Here is a 19145-nt window from a genome sequence, read left to right as displayed (position 1 = left end):
GGAATGCAGCCTTCGGAGAGAGACGGGCTGAAATAAACGGATGACACGGCAGCACACAGAAGAGCAAGATGAAGAGCGGGAAATCTGTGTACCGATTTCAAAGGAGTGGGGAAGCTATAGGGCCGGCATTAATCACCAATATCTGACAATGGAGGAGACACAGCGTGGATAGGAGAGAGATACACAACTAATCAATCCAGCGGGTTGAAAGGGAATGCTGATAAGAACGTGACAGGCCACAGGTCACATTTACACACATGGGCTGCATGATAGTTTTTTACAATTTGTCACAACTGCATTACCAAAATTGGCCGTGTTCAAATGTTATCTTGTAAAGATTGTTTTGTGAGAAACCTGAATAAAAAGATGTTTTCACAGCAATACAAAAAAAAAAGACATTAAAGATGGAATTCTGATCGGTTTATCTTCCTAACACTAGCTCTAAGCAGCTTATAGTACAGAATAAAAACTAGTGATGCTGAACGATTTGTTTTATAATCATTTGAATTGTGTGTTTTTAAACAAATAACCAGGACAGATGTTTACAGTTTATGCTGACTTCAGAACAGTTAAGGAAAATGTCTAACCAGAGAGACAACAGGATTTGGGAACTTCCAGAGGTAATGTCCTGTACTGTGCTACATGGATTAACGGGCAACAAAGTCGGGACCTGATTCTCTGGACATTGTCCCACGTTCATGCGAGTGAGCTTGTAGTTGCCCTGAGAGAAGAGCAGGACACTGATGAACATACTTGGCAAAAAAAACGTTTCTGATTTCGATGTATGTATTCAAAACAGCGACAGTCTCACGTATGCAAATGATTGTGTGTATACAAAAGAGAGACACTGTGTGTGTGTGTGTGTGTGTGTGTGTGTGTGTGTGTGTGTGTGTCTCTCACCATGGCACTGATGGTCTCCTCCCAGTCGGGTCTCTCTCTGGGGTGGATGTTAGCCAGTTCAGGCACAATGTCGTCGTCCTCCAGGTGACGTCCAGGCCTCAGGCCCCTACAGCCAAAACACACACACACACACATCAATCTGCTAGTACTGCACCGATTAGTCCATAGAAAGAGTATTAGTCCACATCGTGTCAGATCATTTTGATCGTTTTGTCCAAACAACTGTCTAAAGTTTCAGGGGTATCACATGCTTCATACAGAATTACTTAATTATCGATTATCAAAGAAGTAAAATATTTATTTTCTTTCAATTGAGAAGTGTCCAGCTCTACTTAGATTGATGTCGAAGCAAGTTGTATATATATGTTTGTTTTTTTTAGCCTGTGAAATGGAGCCACCCTGATTAGTCAATAGACAGGAAATGAACAAGAGGATTTGCTGCTTTTCTCTTAAATATTGTCGTGACTGGAATTCAGACTGCAGGTCAGAAGAAATAAGAAATCTGGAGATTTCTGTTGTAGCTGTGTAAGCGTATTTGTCACCTTAGTTTGGACACCTTTTAAGAGGAAATAAAGAATGGATTACTAATAAAAATAATGGTGAGTTGCAGCCTGTGTGGGCCCCCCTTTCTGCCCGATGAGGGCAGGTCTAACCACCTTTTTGCATTTTGACAACAGAGTTATAGATTCTGTGAGGGGGACAAGCGTGGTGTGTCTGGAGGAACATAATGTGGTCAGCATGCAGAGGCCCAACAAAGTAAATGAAAACGGACAGAACATTAATAGATCTGATGAAGGTCTAATTTAATTAGCGTTTGCCTTCACGGGACAACTTGGAGGGGATGAGACGTCTCTCTGCGCAGACTTCTCATCCACTTCAAAGGCCGCTACCGTTTCCAGAGAGGATGAGAGGAGAACGGATGGAAAGGAAACAGATTTGCATAGCAGCAGTTTCACAAATTTGACTTGCACAGAGACACACACACACAGACACACACACACTGTCAAGGATGATTTTGAAGCATCATCCTGAATGCAGCCGTGACAAACTCCGAAACAACGTGTCTGTCTTGACATGATTAGGCCTAAGGGCCAGGGGCTCCGAGTCTTAGGGCCGGGGGCTCCGAGTCTAGATGCGGGGAAGGGAAGTTTAGTAACAAGCAATACTCTGTAGTCCCTCTCGCTTTACTTCTCACTGAGCTTACTTACTTTTCTCAGCTGAACAATTTAGTGTAATACTGTGTACCCCGTAGGGACCATGACACTGTCGTAGGGAGTCGACACTGTGCGTCCTTGTAGACTAATCTATGGTTCTGTGCCTGTCCAAATGAGCTTGTGATTGACAGGTCGCTAGCCCTACCAAAGCCACCCAAATCATTTTCGTTAACTAGTTGCAAAAAAAGCCATGATGTCGATGGTCGTAATCCAAGATGGCGGCGGCCAAAGCAAAGCAGTCAAGACAAACCAATGGGTGATGTCATGACGACTACGTACACTTATATCCAGTACATCCCCTTCTTCATTAGTAACCCTCTACTGCTGTTATTTCAGAGCTTTTTGACGGAACTGTTCATTGGTGTTGTTGTTGGTCAAAAAGATAAGCTGTTGTAATTATACATTTCCGACATTTTCAATTCAGAAAGTGAACATAATGTTTGTAAAGCAGTCTCGAAAAGTGAAAAGAAACAAATGCAAGAGGGGTTATGATAAAATACCATTGTTGTTATAATTACAGATCGCAAAAGACAGACACGTAGCTTTTGCCAAATGAACCCTCAATTAAAGGATAACAGTAAACACAATAATAAACTCAAAGCCATTAAAAAGGTAACAGACTGCTCATAAATGCCGTGCCATCACTTATTATTGTAGTTCAGCCCACTGCACCAAATCCTGAACAAGGTACTGAACGAAGACACACACACACACACACACACACACCCTTGTTAAAGCCAGTGAGGCTGAAAAAGATCACTAAGATTCTTTAGAAATGGAGCAGACAGTCACCGCTTTGGGACACGAAAGGTCATTAACATAACCTCGATTGGAAAAGACTCGACAGGAGGTCAGGGAAAAAATAAGTGAGAGCAAAGAAAGTGCTACAACAGCAATGTACTCGGAGATACACATTCATAAATAGTCTAATATTATGTTCACTCTTTAGGTAATACTCCAATCAAAATCTTATCTTAAGTATCAGACACATAAAACTTCACATTCACGATCTACAGTTTTTATTATCATGATTCAAACTGGAAGATTATAATCCACATCTCTGCAGCATGTACTCTGCTATAACTTTTAATGCAGGCCTACCAAAAAAAAAGTCTTGCATTCATCACCTATACTCACTCAATATTTAATGAATATTTAGCATTTGGACAAAACAAAAGGGTGATTCATTATAGCTTCATAAAGTGGTTATTGGGCTTCGAGTGAACCGATATCTGTGGGGACATTTCTGCCACTTTTCTCTGAGCAAAGCATCAATTTCCTTTTTCTAGCCAATCCATGACAATAAGGAATAGCACTAGGAGAATAGTAATGGGTGAAAGGTGCTCCAACGCCAATTCAGAACATATCAAGTGCCTCCAAATGGCTCTCAACATGGCGATTGCCGAGTCAATGACTAGCAGCTAAGGGTGCTAACAGGGCAAATAACGGCAACCGTGCGGGCAGAGTTAACCTGAGGGGGAACTCGAGACGTTATCAGCTGTAACCGGCCCGTGAGTGCAGTACAGAGCAGGGACCGGGTGTAATATTGGCTAACAAATTGGATATTTGCAACATAAACAGCTACGGCATGATAGTCATTAATGTATCCTTTTAAAAAATATTAACGTTAAAAGTTAAAGATATTCAGAGCATTAATATAGCAGCAAACAACTGTTATCTATGTAAAAGTAATCAGGTTAGCTCTCTTAGCTCTGTCAGTACTTTTGCCTCAGGTTAACACTGTTAACGCTGTTAGCCCCGTTAGCCTCGTTAGATGTGAGCCACCAGCTCAGCCGCCGCCCTTGTGGAGAGCCGTTGAGGCAATTAAAATGCCCTAATCTCATATGTAAGTACAGACTGACTTACAAATGGAATTTAATGAAACTGTAAAACGTGTGGTTTGCCTTCATGTCATAAACCAGTGTTTCCTTGATTCCCTTGTAACCATGGGTATGTTTCCATCCACCAGTTTTATGTGCATTTTCAAATCGCCCTGAAAAAAATGTGAAAGGTTTTATGCTTCACTGAGGCGGACAGATATCGATAATAACAAAATGGAAAGACTTAGCGGATTTAACAAAAGAAATCATGGTGTTCAGCAATGTAGAATCACTGTCTCGTGCTCAGTGATGAGAAATAACTTGTGATAGGGCTACTGACTGACATCCCACAGCCACAATGACCCTAATAACCCTAACAACATGCTTTAAGCACCGCTAACAAGGGAAGGCTTGAGAAGTAATGAGACGGTGTGAGCCACTTTCAGACGCCAGAGATAAAGGCCAAGCTTCAACAGAGCATTGCAATTGCCAAGTAGCACCTTCTCCTTTCAGGAGTGGGGCGCATTCCCTGCATTCCTCGGTAAGGAGGCACGTAAGGAGAAAGGAACTGCTCCTTCCATCCAGCACCTGCTCCCAAAACATTCTAACAGGGCGGACTGAAGTCCTTGCTTTAACTTTGTGTTTAGCAGCACTCAGACTTGCTTTCAGCCTTACCCTATCCTCTTCTACGACCTATATACTGTAAGAGGACGAAGACTTCCTCAGCTCCTTAACTGCGGAGTCAAATGCTTCTCTCTCCAACTCTGTAAGAAACAACTGATGTTTAAATATTGACAATTTTCCAAACGTTTCCAACCTCTCGTCTGTGAATAAAAGCCAAAGCAGGTTGATTTGCTCACAAAATGAAAGCCATGAAACTTCCTCTCTCTATTGTCCTCTTATCCTCTCAGCCATCACTTTCTCATGTCTCCGCTATTCAGCTGCCTTGCCACTAAATGCCTGACTCAACATACGCTCACAACCTTGAACGGAAATCCTGTGGGTTTTATGTACTGATATTTCATCACTGTTGCCACAGCCAGTTAAGCACAAGATCTTTCACTCACAAAAGGCGGACAGGTTTGAGGGTGGGCAAGATGCACGCTAGAAAGCTGGCATACCACCGTCACATGACATTCTGTTGCGAGATGCTTAGGGGCGCAGTCACCGTTAGCAACTTGATCACTCGCAGAAAAGAAAAGGCTACAGCAAAGCATTTTTTCCCTTTGGATGGAGCCAGAAGAGTTGTTTGTTCATGCTGCCAGTCATATATATATATATATATATATATATATATATATATATATACACACACACACATATATATATATACATACATACATATATATATATACACATACGTATATATATATATATATACACACATACGTATATATACACATACGTATATATATATATACATATACACGTACACACACATATGTATATACATATGTATACATATACATATATATACACACATACATACAGATATATACACATACATACATACACACACACATACATATATATATATATATATATATATATATATATATATATATATAAATAAATAAATAAAGGGGTCTGAATACTTTAAAGACCCTTTAAATGTTTCACTCTGTTTCATTGCAGCAATTTGCTAAAATCAAAAAAGTTCATTTTATTTCTCATTAATGTACAATCAGCACCCCATCTCGACAGAAAAAAAATGAAATGTAGAAATGTTTGCAAATTTATTTTAAAAAAAAACTGAAATATCACATGGTCATAAGTATTCAGACCCTTTGCTGCGACACTCATATTTAACTCACATGCTATCCATTTCTTCTGATCCTCCTTGAGATGGTTCTACTCCTTCATTGGAGTCTGATTGGACTTGATTAGGAAAGGCACACACCTGTCTATATAAGACCTTACAGCGCACGTCAGAGCTAATGAGAATCGTGAGTTCGAAGAAACTGCCAAAGGAGCTCAGAGACAGAATTGTGGCAAGGCACAGATCTGGCCAAGGTTACAAAAGCATTTCTGCAGCACTCAAGGTTCCTAAGAGCACAGTGGCCTCCATAATCCTTAAATGGAGAAGTTTGGGACGACCAGAACTCTTCCTAGACCTGGCCGTCCAGCCAAACTGAGCAATCGTGGGAAAAGAGCCTTGGTGAGAGAGGTAAAAAAGAACCCAAAGATCACTGTGGCTGAGCTCCAGAGATGCAGTAGGGAGATGGGAGAAAGTTCCACAAAGTCAACTATCACTGCAGTCGGGGCTTTATGGCAGAGTGGCCCGACGGAAGCCTCTCCTCAGGGCAAGACAAATGAAAGCCTGCATAGAGTTTGCCAAAAAACACATGAAGGACTCCCAGACTATGAGAAATAAGATTCTCTGGTCTGATGAGACCAAGATTGAACTTTTTGGCGTTAATTCTAAGCGGTATGTGTGGAGAAAACCAGGCACTGCTCATCACCTGCCCAATACAATCCCAACAGTGAAACATGGTGTTGGCAGCATCATGCTATGGGGGTGTTTTTCAGCTGCAGGGACAGGACGCCTGGTTGCAATTGAAGGAATGATGAATGTGGCCAAGTATAGAGATATCCTGGAAGAAAACCTCTTCCAGAGTGCTCTGGACCTCAGACTGGGCTGAATGTTCACCTTCCAACAAGACAATGACACTAAGCACACAGCTAAAATAACAAAGGAGTGGCTTCGGAACAACTCTGTGACCATTCTTGACTGGCCCAGCCAGAGCCCTGATCTAAACCCAATTGAGCATCTCTGGAGAGACCTGAAAAATGGCTGTCCACCAACGTTCACCATCCAACCTGACGGAATATATATATATATTAAACCCTAACCCAAACCAGTGGATGACGTCACGATGACTACGTCCACTTCTTATATTCAGTCTGTGTCGGTATCCTAAATTCGGGGAGTGGCAACACCTCGCCAAGCCAAACGTATGCATTACATTATCATGGCATTCTAGGGTATTTAGAAATCCTGACGGTATGATTAAAAATGTCGTCATAAATACAGACGCTCCACTTACTAAAATGCTCTAATGATATGATGTATTGTCGAGCACAGCGCACGCCACCAGCGGTCCGTTTATATGGCGTAACAGGTAGCAGAGCTCAGAAAGATGGTGGCTGTTTTGGGTTTCGTCTTCATCAAATTACATTATTTAATGCATGTCATCTCAGTTCAGTGCAGTTGGTGTCCGCTATGTGGGGCGTAACATTAGCGAGTGTGCCTTTACAAGACGAGTAATATCTTAATCAATCTAAACTAAATTGGTCAATATTTTCTTCAACATCAAGCTCCCGTGTCACATTATCCGATTTTAACAATGCAGAAGAGACTATGTTCAGGACAATCATTTCTTGAATCGTATCAAACCGATTACAATTCAAATCTGAAAATCACACCCCGGTGAACGGGCTGAGGCAGTCTGAGTAAATCAGATATGACTCATTACAGTGCTGAGCTCATTGGAGCTTGTCCAGAGTAAATAATAGAGACTCAGAGCTAATGCGGACCCTGCACACGTTTCATTTCCACTGCAAAGAAGAAGCCTTGGGAAGCATCACGCAGCAATACATACGGGGGGGGGAGCGATTAGCAGGCAGCGCACACCATTCCAACCGTATGCATGTTCTGGATCTCGTCCACTGGCTTGAAGTCTCTCCAGTCGGCCAACAGTTTAGCTCCATTCCCACTGAGGCACTTCATCTGTCCTGCATATGGCAGAGCAGACAATACATCAATGGTCTATCTGTTCCTGCTTCCATTGGGATCTGCCATCCAGATATTTACATCAGGAGCTAAATGAACCTGTATCATCTTACATTTCCAAAGCAATGTGATCTGTGGATTCCTGTGGTGTTCCATTTAAAGTCAGCACTGCACCAGCCATGCTAAACTAAAATATTCTCTCATGTCTCTATAAATATTCCTCTGCTGTTGATAGAAATTTGCAGAAACACCTAGGCGTTTCCGTGGCTTCTGGGTTTAAACCTGGAAGACCAACCCAATTGCTCTCCTGAAAACAAATGCAGTATATAAAGAAGCTGGGTAATACCTATGTAAGGAAAACATACCAACAGGATTTTACACCAATAGCATTTTTGAAGAGGGCTACTCTGTCTGGTTAATACCTACATCTTTCCAAACAATGTCACGATTACATCATCAGGGTTATTTTCTGAGACTTGACAAAGAGTCACAGATGACATTAGAAAACTGCTGAGCAGGACTAACTAAGAAAATGGTAGAGTGTCATGAAGGTTTGATAAGAAGGCCTATGAAAAAAGATCAAAAATAGACAATTGACTCATCCTATGAATCTTATCTAAAGTAAAAGAAAAAAGCACCACTTATTTAGCTGACTGCCAATTTCTTGAAAAAAACAACACATACTATGTATCTATGAGATTGGGAGCATTTGTATTGCCTCTCAACGGCTCTCAACATGGCGACGGCTGAACCGGCGGCTCACAGAGAAGACTGCTAACAAAAGCAGAAATACTGACTGAGCTATCAGCTATGCTTCCCTTGACGTTGTCGGTCAGGACGGCGTTATCGTCTGTAACCGTATGAGTGCGGCGGCTGTGCGCTCACTCAAGTGCACTAAAATCACACGCGGTTGGCCTGGCTATGTGAACAAAGGTCTCGGATAGACACAATACACACAGTACAGAGACTTCACTCTCAGAGGTAGACATTATGTCTTTACATAAACAGCTGTTTGATGCTAAATTAATGTTCTGAATATGAAATTTAGCACATCTAAATCAACTGCCTACACAAGCACATAGAATGCTAAACCCTTGGCCGCTTGTACTGCTCTGTTGTCTGACTGGATCAGGGAATCACAAACAGTTTTACAGCGTTTTCATTCTCTTCCTCTGCGTCACCTCCAAGGGGGCCTGGTTTCCCCAAATCTGGACCCCCCCACCTCGGCTGCAGATCCTGTCTACCAGGACTCATCAGACAACTTTAATATTGCACTAGCCCCGGCCAACAGCCCTCCCTGGCGACCCTGATAAAAGAAATAATCCGCTGCAATGGTCAACAGACTGAGCACTTGGGCACACGCCCTTGCATATATTGTACGTGACATCATCTCAAATTAATTTAGCGGAAGAGGAACATCTCTTTCCCCTTCTCCTCTCTTTATCTCCCTCTCCTCTCTTTTTTTGTCATCCTTTCTCTTCTTTTCACTCACTCAGTCAGTAGTAACATTGGACTGCTGTCTAATGTATGCTAAGCTGCTGCTGCCATGGTAACCCCAGAGCAGGATTTAGACCCAGTTCAGGACTGGAGGGGGGTGTGTGGAGGGGCTGAGCAGCCTCAACTGTAATCCCCCCTCCCCATCAACCTCCAAAAAAGATAGACAGCAGCACACATTTGCAAAAAAACAAACAGACAGATGCTCACATGCACGCACACACACACACACACACACACACACACACACACACACACACACACACACACACACACACACACACACACACACACACACACACACACACACACACACACACACACACACACACACACACACACACACACACACACACACACACACACACACACACACACACACACACACACACACACACACACACACACACACACACACACACACACACACACACACGTGTAGCCAGCGACGCACACACATGCTGCTAATCCAGCGATGGGAACAAACCTACATCATGCCGCCATGGCAATAATAAAGAGGAGGGAATCTATTAGCTACCTGGTCGAATGGCATGGGAACAGATAGAAGAGTATATGTATATTTCTGCGTGTCTCAGAGAAGGGGTGGGGGAATGCAAGCGGTGATGAACAGAAATGGTAGAGAAATGATTAAATGAGTCACAGCCTTAATTTCCAGCTCTGCTTGCTCAATGTGTCAAAGGAGATCCCCGGGACGTGTTGGGAGATTAGTTTGGCAGAGAGCGTAACAACTGTGAATGATTTGATGACCGAGCTCCCCCAACAGCACCTGATAGCCAATGAGAGAGCTGAAGTGCAGAGAAGCCCCCCCTCCCCGACGGCAAAGATTAACATTGTTTTGTAGTGTGTGTGCATTTATCACCTGCACGTGTGATGGTAATATTTGTCCTAAAACATCTCCAGGAGGCGATTCCATGTATGTGTGAATGCTTGAGGAAGTGTGTGTGATGACAGTGCACGGGGCGTGTGGGTATACAGCTGTAGTGATGACGTAACTGGCTGAAAGCTGATCCATTTGGCCCCTCGGTGGAGGCAGTGGTTTTTGGAGCCGACTGGCTCACCCTTCAGTTACGGGAAATCTGAATGAGGGGTTTCTGACGGCAACGGGTAGCGATGGCCGACGCCCCAGTAGCTAATGGGGGGGTTAAATAGAGGGTGGGGTGGTGACTGTGCAAACTCGGCTGAGCTACGGTGCTAAGGCAAGTCTATAGCAATGCCTCCCTCCCCTTCTCCTCCCCCCTCTGCATGCACATGCCCTGGTGTCATTTCTCCTTGAGGCATGGAGGAAGCCAAACCAGATTCTCCAACTGTCAAAAACTGAGTGTTTGCCTCCCATACAGTAAAAGTAATAACACAGAGGAAGACACACATGCACAAAGGGCATAATAGAATACACACACACACACTCTCCATACACCCCTGCTCTGACTATAAACAAACTAGCATGCTCACCAAAACTACAACCTGAGGTGTGGTCCTTCTCTCCACAGACAAACACTCTTCCTCCTCGCCTCACTCTGACGGAGGCGGGCCCGTCTGTCCCCTCGAGGGCGCGCGTCGGCCTCGTCCCTCGCTCTTACCTGTCCAAGATGTCATCGCCGGACGTGACTGTGGCTCCCAGCAGTCCTAGCGCTGTACTCCCCACCGCTGCGGCAGCCCCGCTGCCTGCCTCCATGATACTGACTCACTGCAATGAGCACCCTGCCAGAGGAGCAGAGAGAGGGAGGGCGGGAGGGGGGAAGAAGTGAAGAGGTAGATCAGGAGGGAGAAATACGAATGAGATTTAAAAAAATCACATGTAGAGACGAGAGAGGGAGGATGACGGGTAAGGAAAAAGTGGGGAATAGTGAGAAGGGAGGAAGGACTGTGGTAAAAAGAGGAAAAGGAACGGGGTGATTTGCATGAGAGAAGGATAAGAGGACAGGGAGAAAGAAGACAAAAAACAAATCATTAATTCTGTGTGTGGTCTATCGATCAAATAAGTTATGCTGATGGAGCTTTGCAAAGCAGGATTCCACTTTGGTGTTAACACATGGCGATTCTGGCACGCACAGCGCTGTGTGAATTAACAGACACCAACATTGGCCGCCCTGTAATCCTCCGGTCTCCATTTCAACACAGAATATCAATGGTTTCATATTTAGAGAGAATGCAGGTTTTAAGACACCTCATCGGCTTCACTCGGCAGAAACGGGGTTGCCCCCTGGTCCAGCTTTCACACTAAGAATATGCTGGTTTCAAGGATGTAAACAGTCTAATTGAGATTAATAAATGCAACACAATCACACATCCAAATCCAAAATTCTGCAATCGCAAGTTTACTGTAAGATTACTGAAAATTACGCAAATTAAAGTGATACCGTCAGTGAGACAGTAGACTTTGTCCCATTACTGGAAGTACACTTTATTTATCCATAGGGGGATACACAAATTAACCGTACGGTGTAAAGAAAAGCACAAGTACGAACACAAAAAGTGTCAGAACTATACAAGTATGCATATATGCTGCAGTAATGTAAAAGTAAGTAAAAAGAAGTGCACTGTGCCATAAATTGGACAGCTTGACATTGCAATGCAATTAGAAGTCTGGTAATCAAGTCCAGTATGACCTCTGGGCCTCCCAGTCCACTAATGTCCAGACTGTGTGGGGAGACTCTGGGGTGAGTTAAAGAGTTTGATGGCCACTGGAAGGAATGATCTCCTGTATCGCTTGGTGGAACACCTCAGGGGTCTTTGGCTGAATGCTGATGTTGATTTGGCTCACGAAAACCATCTCTAATTATGTTAGACAGCACCGACGTCGGATTAATCCATAGTTTTATTTTTGTTGATAAAAAATTAGTTTTTTCTTACGACCTACCCGCTTCACGACGGGTGGACAGCTTTGCCGGGAGGGGAGAGTGCGACGGATTAGGGGGCTGGAGCTTCATTTAGCGGATGTGGCGGCTCTGATTCAGCCTGCAAAAACTGGGGCACTCGGAGTCGCCTAGCTGGTTCTAGCTGGTTAGCATGCTCAATTCAGTAGATATCACTGCAACCTCAATACGTAGATGTATTTTAATGTTTTGAAAATAAGATTCTGGCCAGAACTTAAACATTGCACCTTTAAAGTTACTGTGGGACCACAGAGTGTATACAAGCAGTGGACGCAGTCGTCGTGGTAAATGGACTGTACAATCGATGTGATTGTAATGCACTTTTCTAGTCTTTGGACCACTCAAAGCGCATTGGTTTATGGACTGCGGTTTTGAAGCCTCAAGTTCGGCATTTGGGTTGTCGTCATGATGGTTTTTAGCAACCAGTGAGGGGAAGTGACCATGTTTGGACAGCGGAGGAGTGATGGCCACACCCTAAAGCATACCTGTTTATGGTCTATTTGACTCTAAATGCACCATAATGTACTAAATGAACATCATGCTGTATTGAAGAAGACTTGAAACTAGAGATTGAGACTATAAACTCATGTTTACAATGTTTACTCAGGGAATAAATCAAGAGAGAAGTAGAGTCATTTTCTCATAGACTTCTAAACAATCGCTCTTCTTTTTGCACCCCCTGTTTGGGGCTATCAAAAGTGCTCCTACCCACTGAGTCATCAGAGTACCCATAATCCCAGCAGAGAACGCCCAGCTGGGTATTATTGCTATAATACGACCCACCGCATAATGACCTCGCAATGAAATCCAGCATCATCGCCCCGACGAAAATAAAACAGGAGCACAGCGAAAAAAGAAACAGCGAAAACAAGGGGAGGAGACGAGAAGTCCATGCGGACCGTTTCTCTGTGGCGGTGAATGGCTGTGCACTGTGAATCCCTGGAGGATGACGCTGAGAGGAGAAAGACAGGGGGGAGGGGGGGGTGCAGGAGCGTGGGGCGCAGGAGCGTGGGAGGATCCTCACAAGACACACTGAAGCAGCTGCTTCTACATCCGACAAAGACTTGTTGGGCATACGCAACTCCCGGGCCTTACATATAACATATCGACCATAATAAACATAGAAATAAGTCGATTACAAAGACTTTTTTTTTTGTCATTAACTGTGACAGGAAGTCCTCTAAAATAAAACATACATTTACTAATTTAAGGAAGTTTTTCATTCAAAGTGATTTAGGGAGCTTTGTTCTAAAAACAACAAGACGACAGTATGAATTATGAGCCTCCCTCTGGACCAATCAGAAACTAATGTGCCACCTTGTTTTGACTCGTCTGGGTGGAAAGATGGTCAACTTCCGTGGCTCTGTACAAGCTCATCCAGCCAAACCGACAGAGTGTCGACCAGACAACTACAGGGCATTGTGGGATCGACTGCTAAGAGCAAACTGAATGGTGTGATGTGAGCGTGAAGAGCATGTTGACAAGTGCACCTCTGGCCAGATAGAATCAACATCAATAACCCTTGCACTGCTTTCACTGTATATGCACTTATATACACTTTTCATTTTCATTATTTAAAGTTTCTTGAATTTAATGTCCTGCTCTACTATTTTATTGTGTATATATATATTTGTGCATTTTTTCATACTTAATATTCATATTTGTATGTTTACTCTGTAACCTTGATTGCTGCTGTTACAAACAAATCTCACCCTGGGGATGAATCAAGTATGTATGTTTCTATCTATCTATCTATTCCATTCAATTTATTTTGTATAGCCCAATATCACAAATTTGCCTCAGAGGGCTTTACAATTTGTACACATACGACATCCCTGTCCCAGGACCTCACATCGGATCAGGAAAAACTCCCCAAAAATAACCTTTCACAGGGAAAAAAGGGAAGAAACCTTCAGGAGAGCAACAGAGGAGGATCCCTCTCCCCGGATGGACAGATGCAATAGATGTCATGTGTACAGAATGAACAGCATTACAAAGTTACATAAACACATTACATGAATATGACAATGTATGAATGGAACTCCAATCCATGAAACAGGGGCAATCAGCAGGGCCAATGCGAGACCGGCTCACCAGGCATCAGACACCGCCAGGTCCAGTGGACCCTATGAGATGTGAAGTCACAAAGACTATCTATCTATCTATCTATCTATCTATCTATCTATCTCTCGTCCCGAGCTAATGTAAACCCCACCCCTAAATCACCCACAAACTGCTCCCAGGTCACACAGCAAGGACATGAGCTCAACCCACATGACATTAAGCAAGTGCTTTTGGGTGGGGGCGCCTGCATGCATATGCCGAGGGCGTGACGATACGCATCTATTTTGAAAAAGAGGACACGAGTTTGTGTATGCCAGGCAGAGCCGGCTGAGCTTCCCACAAATACCTGATGCAGCAGAAAACCCATAAAATGGCCGACCTTGAGAAAAGGACAGAGCCGGGGCTCGCAGGAGATAACAAATCAAGACGAGATTTGTTTCTGCATAGTAGAGATCCTTCATTCTCATTAGAATCCAAGATTCTGTCTCATCACAGGTTTGAGCCAGGAAATGTTAACCGGAGCGGTGTATGGCGCTGCAATTCTGAGTTTATTAAAGACAGTAGCGTCTGTAGCCACGTTTCAATCCACTACCGGTATGTGATTATTAGAAGTTGGGCCGTCGAGTTGGAGAACCAGAGCAGTGCAAAGCACAGGCGAAAACTGATGTAAATATGACGTGTGTTTGTTTCATGGACTGATGTGAGGAAGGTTACGTCAGATATGTGTGGAGTGATGAGGAAACTTTTTTTTGTCTCTTCAGTAGCGCAGAAGTTTCATTGTATATCCCTAGATAGCATACTGTCTTGCAATTCAATACATATATAAACTATATATAAAAAGCACATGGTTTTCATTACTCCTTTGAAAATTAAATACTTAACAGAGAATTACATTTCTCGATTTAAGACCTTTAGTGCAAAATAATTTTCAAAAGATATCACAGAACAAAAATGTATAAATATTTTCTATGACTTTGATTTAACTGCACTGAGGGTATTCCCATAAGCAGAATTATTTTTATTTCAGATTGTGTCATAAAGTTGTTAGTATGTGTCACAATATCACAATATGATTCTGTTGAAAGACAATGAATTATCATATTGAATTATTGCCCAGCCCTACGAATAAGCACCATCTTGTACGTCATTACAACTTTATGTCTCTGCCAGTATTGTTAGCTAAAATAACTGGGTAGAAAAATGATTTATGGACTCATCTACAAAAGGAACAACTAATCTACAATGACAACAATTTGACAAGTGGCAGCAAAATCGTAGCTACGGAAACCTCCAGGCAGCCCGCCGACATATATAAAAAAGGTACGCTACTGATAAAATAACTTTATCAAGAGCCATACAGTACGTGGGTTCACTTCAAAGTTATTTTCTGGTGCCAGACCAGCAAGAACGACAGTGAGGGAGCAGTTGTCTGTAATCACACCTGGACGAGGAGAGTCCGTCTGCTGTGTTATGTGCGTATGAACCTGACAGTCACGGTTTCAAAAAGCAGTGGTAACTGTACACATCAAAGAAGATGGCGACAGCTGTAGCCTGAGTAATTGAATGTGCGCCGCACATTCAATTACTCAGGCAACACATTTACTGCTGCAGTAATCATTGTGTGTTCAGATTAACTAGGGATCGGATTCTCAAGCATGATAAGCAGAAAGAACAACAAACCAGGATGTTCGCATATTGTCTAAATTTGTACTACTTGCTTATCAAACACAAAAGGACTGTGTCCACCACATTCAGCCAGTTGTGGCAGACTGCCAGGCCTGAACTTTCAGTGCAACCAGCAATCCTCAGTGCTTAATATTGCCTTATTTATCACTGGAGGCAACTGTCATTCCAGTACGCTGATGTTGGTGAGAGCGACTGACTTGCTTCAAACTTGACGTGGTTCCATGTGAGGATGTAGTTGGGGCTGGACCAAATATTCCACTATTCAGACTATTTGATGGTTGGGAAAACCCCCAGAAGCAGCCTGTGGTGAACAGCTGACGTAAGATCCAGAACTGTAGAACCCTACCACAAGGCTCAGTAGGCTTCATCCTGTGGGGACAATGAATGTGTGCTCAAGATACCATGGTAATCCATCTCATAGTTGCTGAAACACTACACAGGGTATATTGCTGTGTTTCCACCATACCCTTTTGGTTTTTTAGAATTTGTGGATAAAACCTGGTACTCTTTGGTACCACCGCGGCCAAGGTTCCAAGTGAGCTGTGCCGATACTAGAGGGTGGAGTTAAAACACTGCAGACCACTAGTCAGAAAACCGACAACGAAATGCGTAAGAACGCCGCACCTGTCAAAAACCCGCCGAGTTGGAAATGGCAATGCTACCGTCAATTTATGGAGGCACATACATTCCTCTGTTCGGTTGCCGATGAAAGGACCCAGTGTGTTGCATTGATAATGGTGTCACGGCAGTTGTGCGCGGCACCACTATGACAATCAGATGATGAGATGGGGTAATATCTGCAGTGGAAAAAGACATTTAGTAACGTACCTGGTACCAAAAGTGAGTGGAACTGTACCATGCGGTGGCAATGAGGCATTAGAAGTACAGATTGTTTCACCTACCCCTTCAAAGAATGTCTGATGAACACAGCCCCTCCAGGGTAGCCCCCGCTTCCCCATTCTCGCTCAATTGAAAGCCCCCGCTATTCAAACATATTGAGATGCAAATTAGACAATTTGGTCTCCTTGGCACTTCAGAGCCAGTTCTCGGGCTCCCAGCAACAGCTTTCAACTTCCCATGGACTTTGCAACACTCTTCAGCAGTGTGTCTCACTGCCTCGCTGAATGGCAGCAGTGTGTAGCCGTGTCATGGCTTCTGATATGGACAGCAGAGTAGCAATGTGTAAAGGTTGTTCTGCAGACCTATCAAGAGGGTATTAAATCAATACAGAAAATGTATTCACCACCCGAGCAGCATGCAGCTCCATCATAGCAGTGCTGTCAGAATGCACTGAAATTTGGCTGTGACAGTGTCAAAACTTTATTTTCTTTCCCCTGGGTCCTCAATTACATTCACGTTGTCTACAGTGATTAAAACTCATGTTTACAGTACCACAATGCAGTAGCACATATCTTTAAACATCTGTTTCATATGTATTTTGCTGTTGTCACATCTGGCAACATGTCCTTTGCCCCCGCTAAGAACAAAGTTCGCTAATTGGAACTCCCAAAACTGTATGAATTTACAAATCAGCCTAGTTCATCTATCTATATATTTCCTGTTTGAAGGATTGATTGTATTTGTGATTATTTTTTTTGTATACAATACCTTAAAAATGCTGACGTGTGCCGTTTCCAGGAGTAAAGGTCCCATTCATCTGTCTCATAGATGATGTTATGTGACTCACAGTTGGAGCACTACAGCTTGGATCAGCATGAAACTCTCCAGAATCTTCAGGACAGAAAATTAACGTTTTTTAGTTCTTTGAGTCAAAAGTATGTGGATGTGCGCTTAAAAACTTTGGGGGAGAAGTTAACTTCAACTTTCAAGGTGCAATTCAGCAGGAAAAACATAAATTGTTCACATCACTGAAGAGTGACAGTAAAATGTTTTAAATATTTATTCAAACATTTATAAAAAAAAAAAAATATATATATATATATATATATATATATATATATGTGGCCCCCACACACTTTTGTCCTCAATGATTCACTCAGACAGAGCAGTCGGTTTGAAGTGACAGACACATTTTCAAATCCCCCCCCCCCCCCCCCTCCCGTTTCCAAGTGGAATCATTGTTGGCGCCGCTGAAAACAACAAGGGGTTCGCTTTACGACTCCTCAGAGCCTTGCAACTACCGACAACACAGGACCAGGGTTGCAAACTTGGCGACTTTCTATTAAAGATTGAGCAACTGTTGAGATCCTTAAAGCAACCGTATTTCTAAAATTCAATATTGAAAAATACAGACTTATTCAGACCATCAGGGAAAAATACATATATTCAAATATACCAATATGCCAATGTGGATGTGTCAGATTGTATAGAAGTCTATGAGAAAATAACTCTACTTCTCTCTTGATTTATTCCCTCAGTAAACATGGGTTTATGGTCTCAATCTCTAGTTTCAAGTATTCTTCAATACAGCATGATGTTCATTTAGTAAATGATGGTCCATTTAGAGTCAAATAGACCATAAAGCAGAGTATGCTTTAGGGGCGTGGTTACCTTGTGATTGACAGGTTGCTACCACAGCCATACACGGCGTCTACGTCACTCCTCCGCTGTCCAGATATAGTAACTTCCGCTCATTGGTTGCAAAAATCAACACGGCAACAGCCGTAATCCAAGATGGCGGCGGCGAACATGCCGAACTCGAGGCTTCCTAACAGCAGTCCACAACCCAATGGGTGACATCACAATGACTACAGCCACTTTTTATATACAGTCAGAATTGCATTGGGAAAACAAGGCTTATAGGGAACCATCTAAACTCCAATGGAGTAAATAGCCTGGAAACAGCACTTGCTATAAATTACGTATTGTACTAGTCATGTCAAACTCCTTCCTCCACCTTTTCTTTGATGAATCATTTTGGATTGGATTATATATATCTAAGCAGTGTGGCAGCATCCGTGGTGCCTATTCTGAGCTCTGATGTACTCTCTCTCATGCCTCTGTCAGACATCCGACACCCAGTGGTTTGTGTTTAATGAGGCTAGAACTACACTCAACATTCCTCTCATCCTGACAAGCCTCTTTCTGCGTGGCCTCTTCAACATGTGGAACAACCTTGAACCCTGTCAGCAACAATGTAAAGGCAGTGGAGAAATGTCTCTGTTTGCATCTGTTAGTTGGGTCTTCATATAAACCTTGTATAAATGCTTGACTGATCAGCAGCCGGACGCATTCACATTGATGTTTAGCAGCCTCATCTAGTCTTTATTCTCTGTTCAGGTAGTTGTCTGTGCAGCAGTGGAACAGGTAGCGAGGCTCATCTGAAAGGTCCCTCAAAAAGACACCTGACTTTTGCTAAACCTCTAGAAGGCTCTAGAAG

The 19145-nt window shown here is 43.1% G+C and overlaps 1 protein-coding gene across 10 annotated transcripts in view; it reads right to left on the bottom strand.

Annotated features, from left to right (window-relative positions):
• Positions 1-19145, bottom strand: part of arhgap32b (Rho GTPase activating protein 32b) — a 93953-nt gene that overhangs the window by 53769 nt on the left and 21039 nt on the right. For 3 of the 10 annotated variants that reach the window (XM_034549768.1, XM_034549773.1, XM_034549774.1), the window contains exons 2-6: positions 17414-17536; positions 16708-16787; positions 16491-16602; positions 10760-10880; positions 901-1006 (exon numbers count right to left, since the gene is read on the bottom strand). In XM_034549768.1, the coding sequence (XP_034405659.1) occupies positions 901-1006; positions 10760-10854 (201 nt within the window). In that variant the 5' untranslated portion in view covers positions 10855-10880; positions 16491-16602; positions 16708-16787; positions 17414-17536. Of the gene's footprint in view, positions 1-900; positions 1007-7536; positions 7670-10631; positions 10715-10759; positions 11044-16490; positions 16603-16707; positions 16788-17413; positions 17537-19145 lie in introns of those variants that run through there. The other 7 variants (XM_034549769.1, XM_034549771.1, XM_034549772.1 and 4 more) reach the window with 7 other exon arrangements.

This window comes from Cyclopterus lumpus, chromosome 14, assembly GCF_009769545.1.
Source record: "Cyclopterus lumpus isolate fCycLum1 chromosome 14, fCycLum1.pri, whole genome shotgun sequence".
NCBI classification, from domain to species: Eukaryota; Metazoa; Chordata; class Actinopteri; order Perciformes; family Cyclopteridae; genus Cyclopterus; species Cyclopterus lumpus.
The sequence above is the reverse complement of the archived record's forward strand: the minus strand, read 5'-3'. Positions and strand labels throughout refer to the sequence as shown.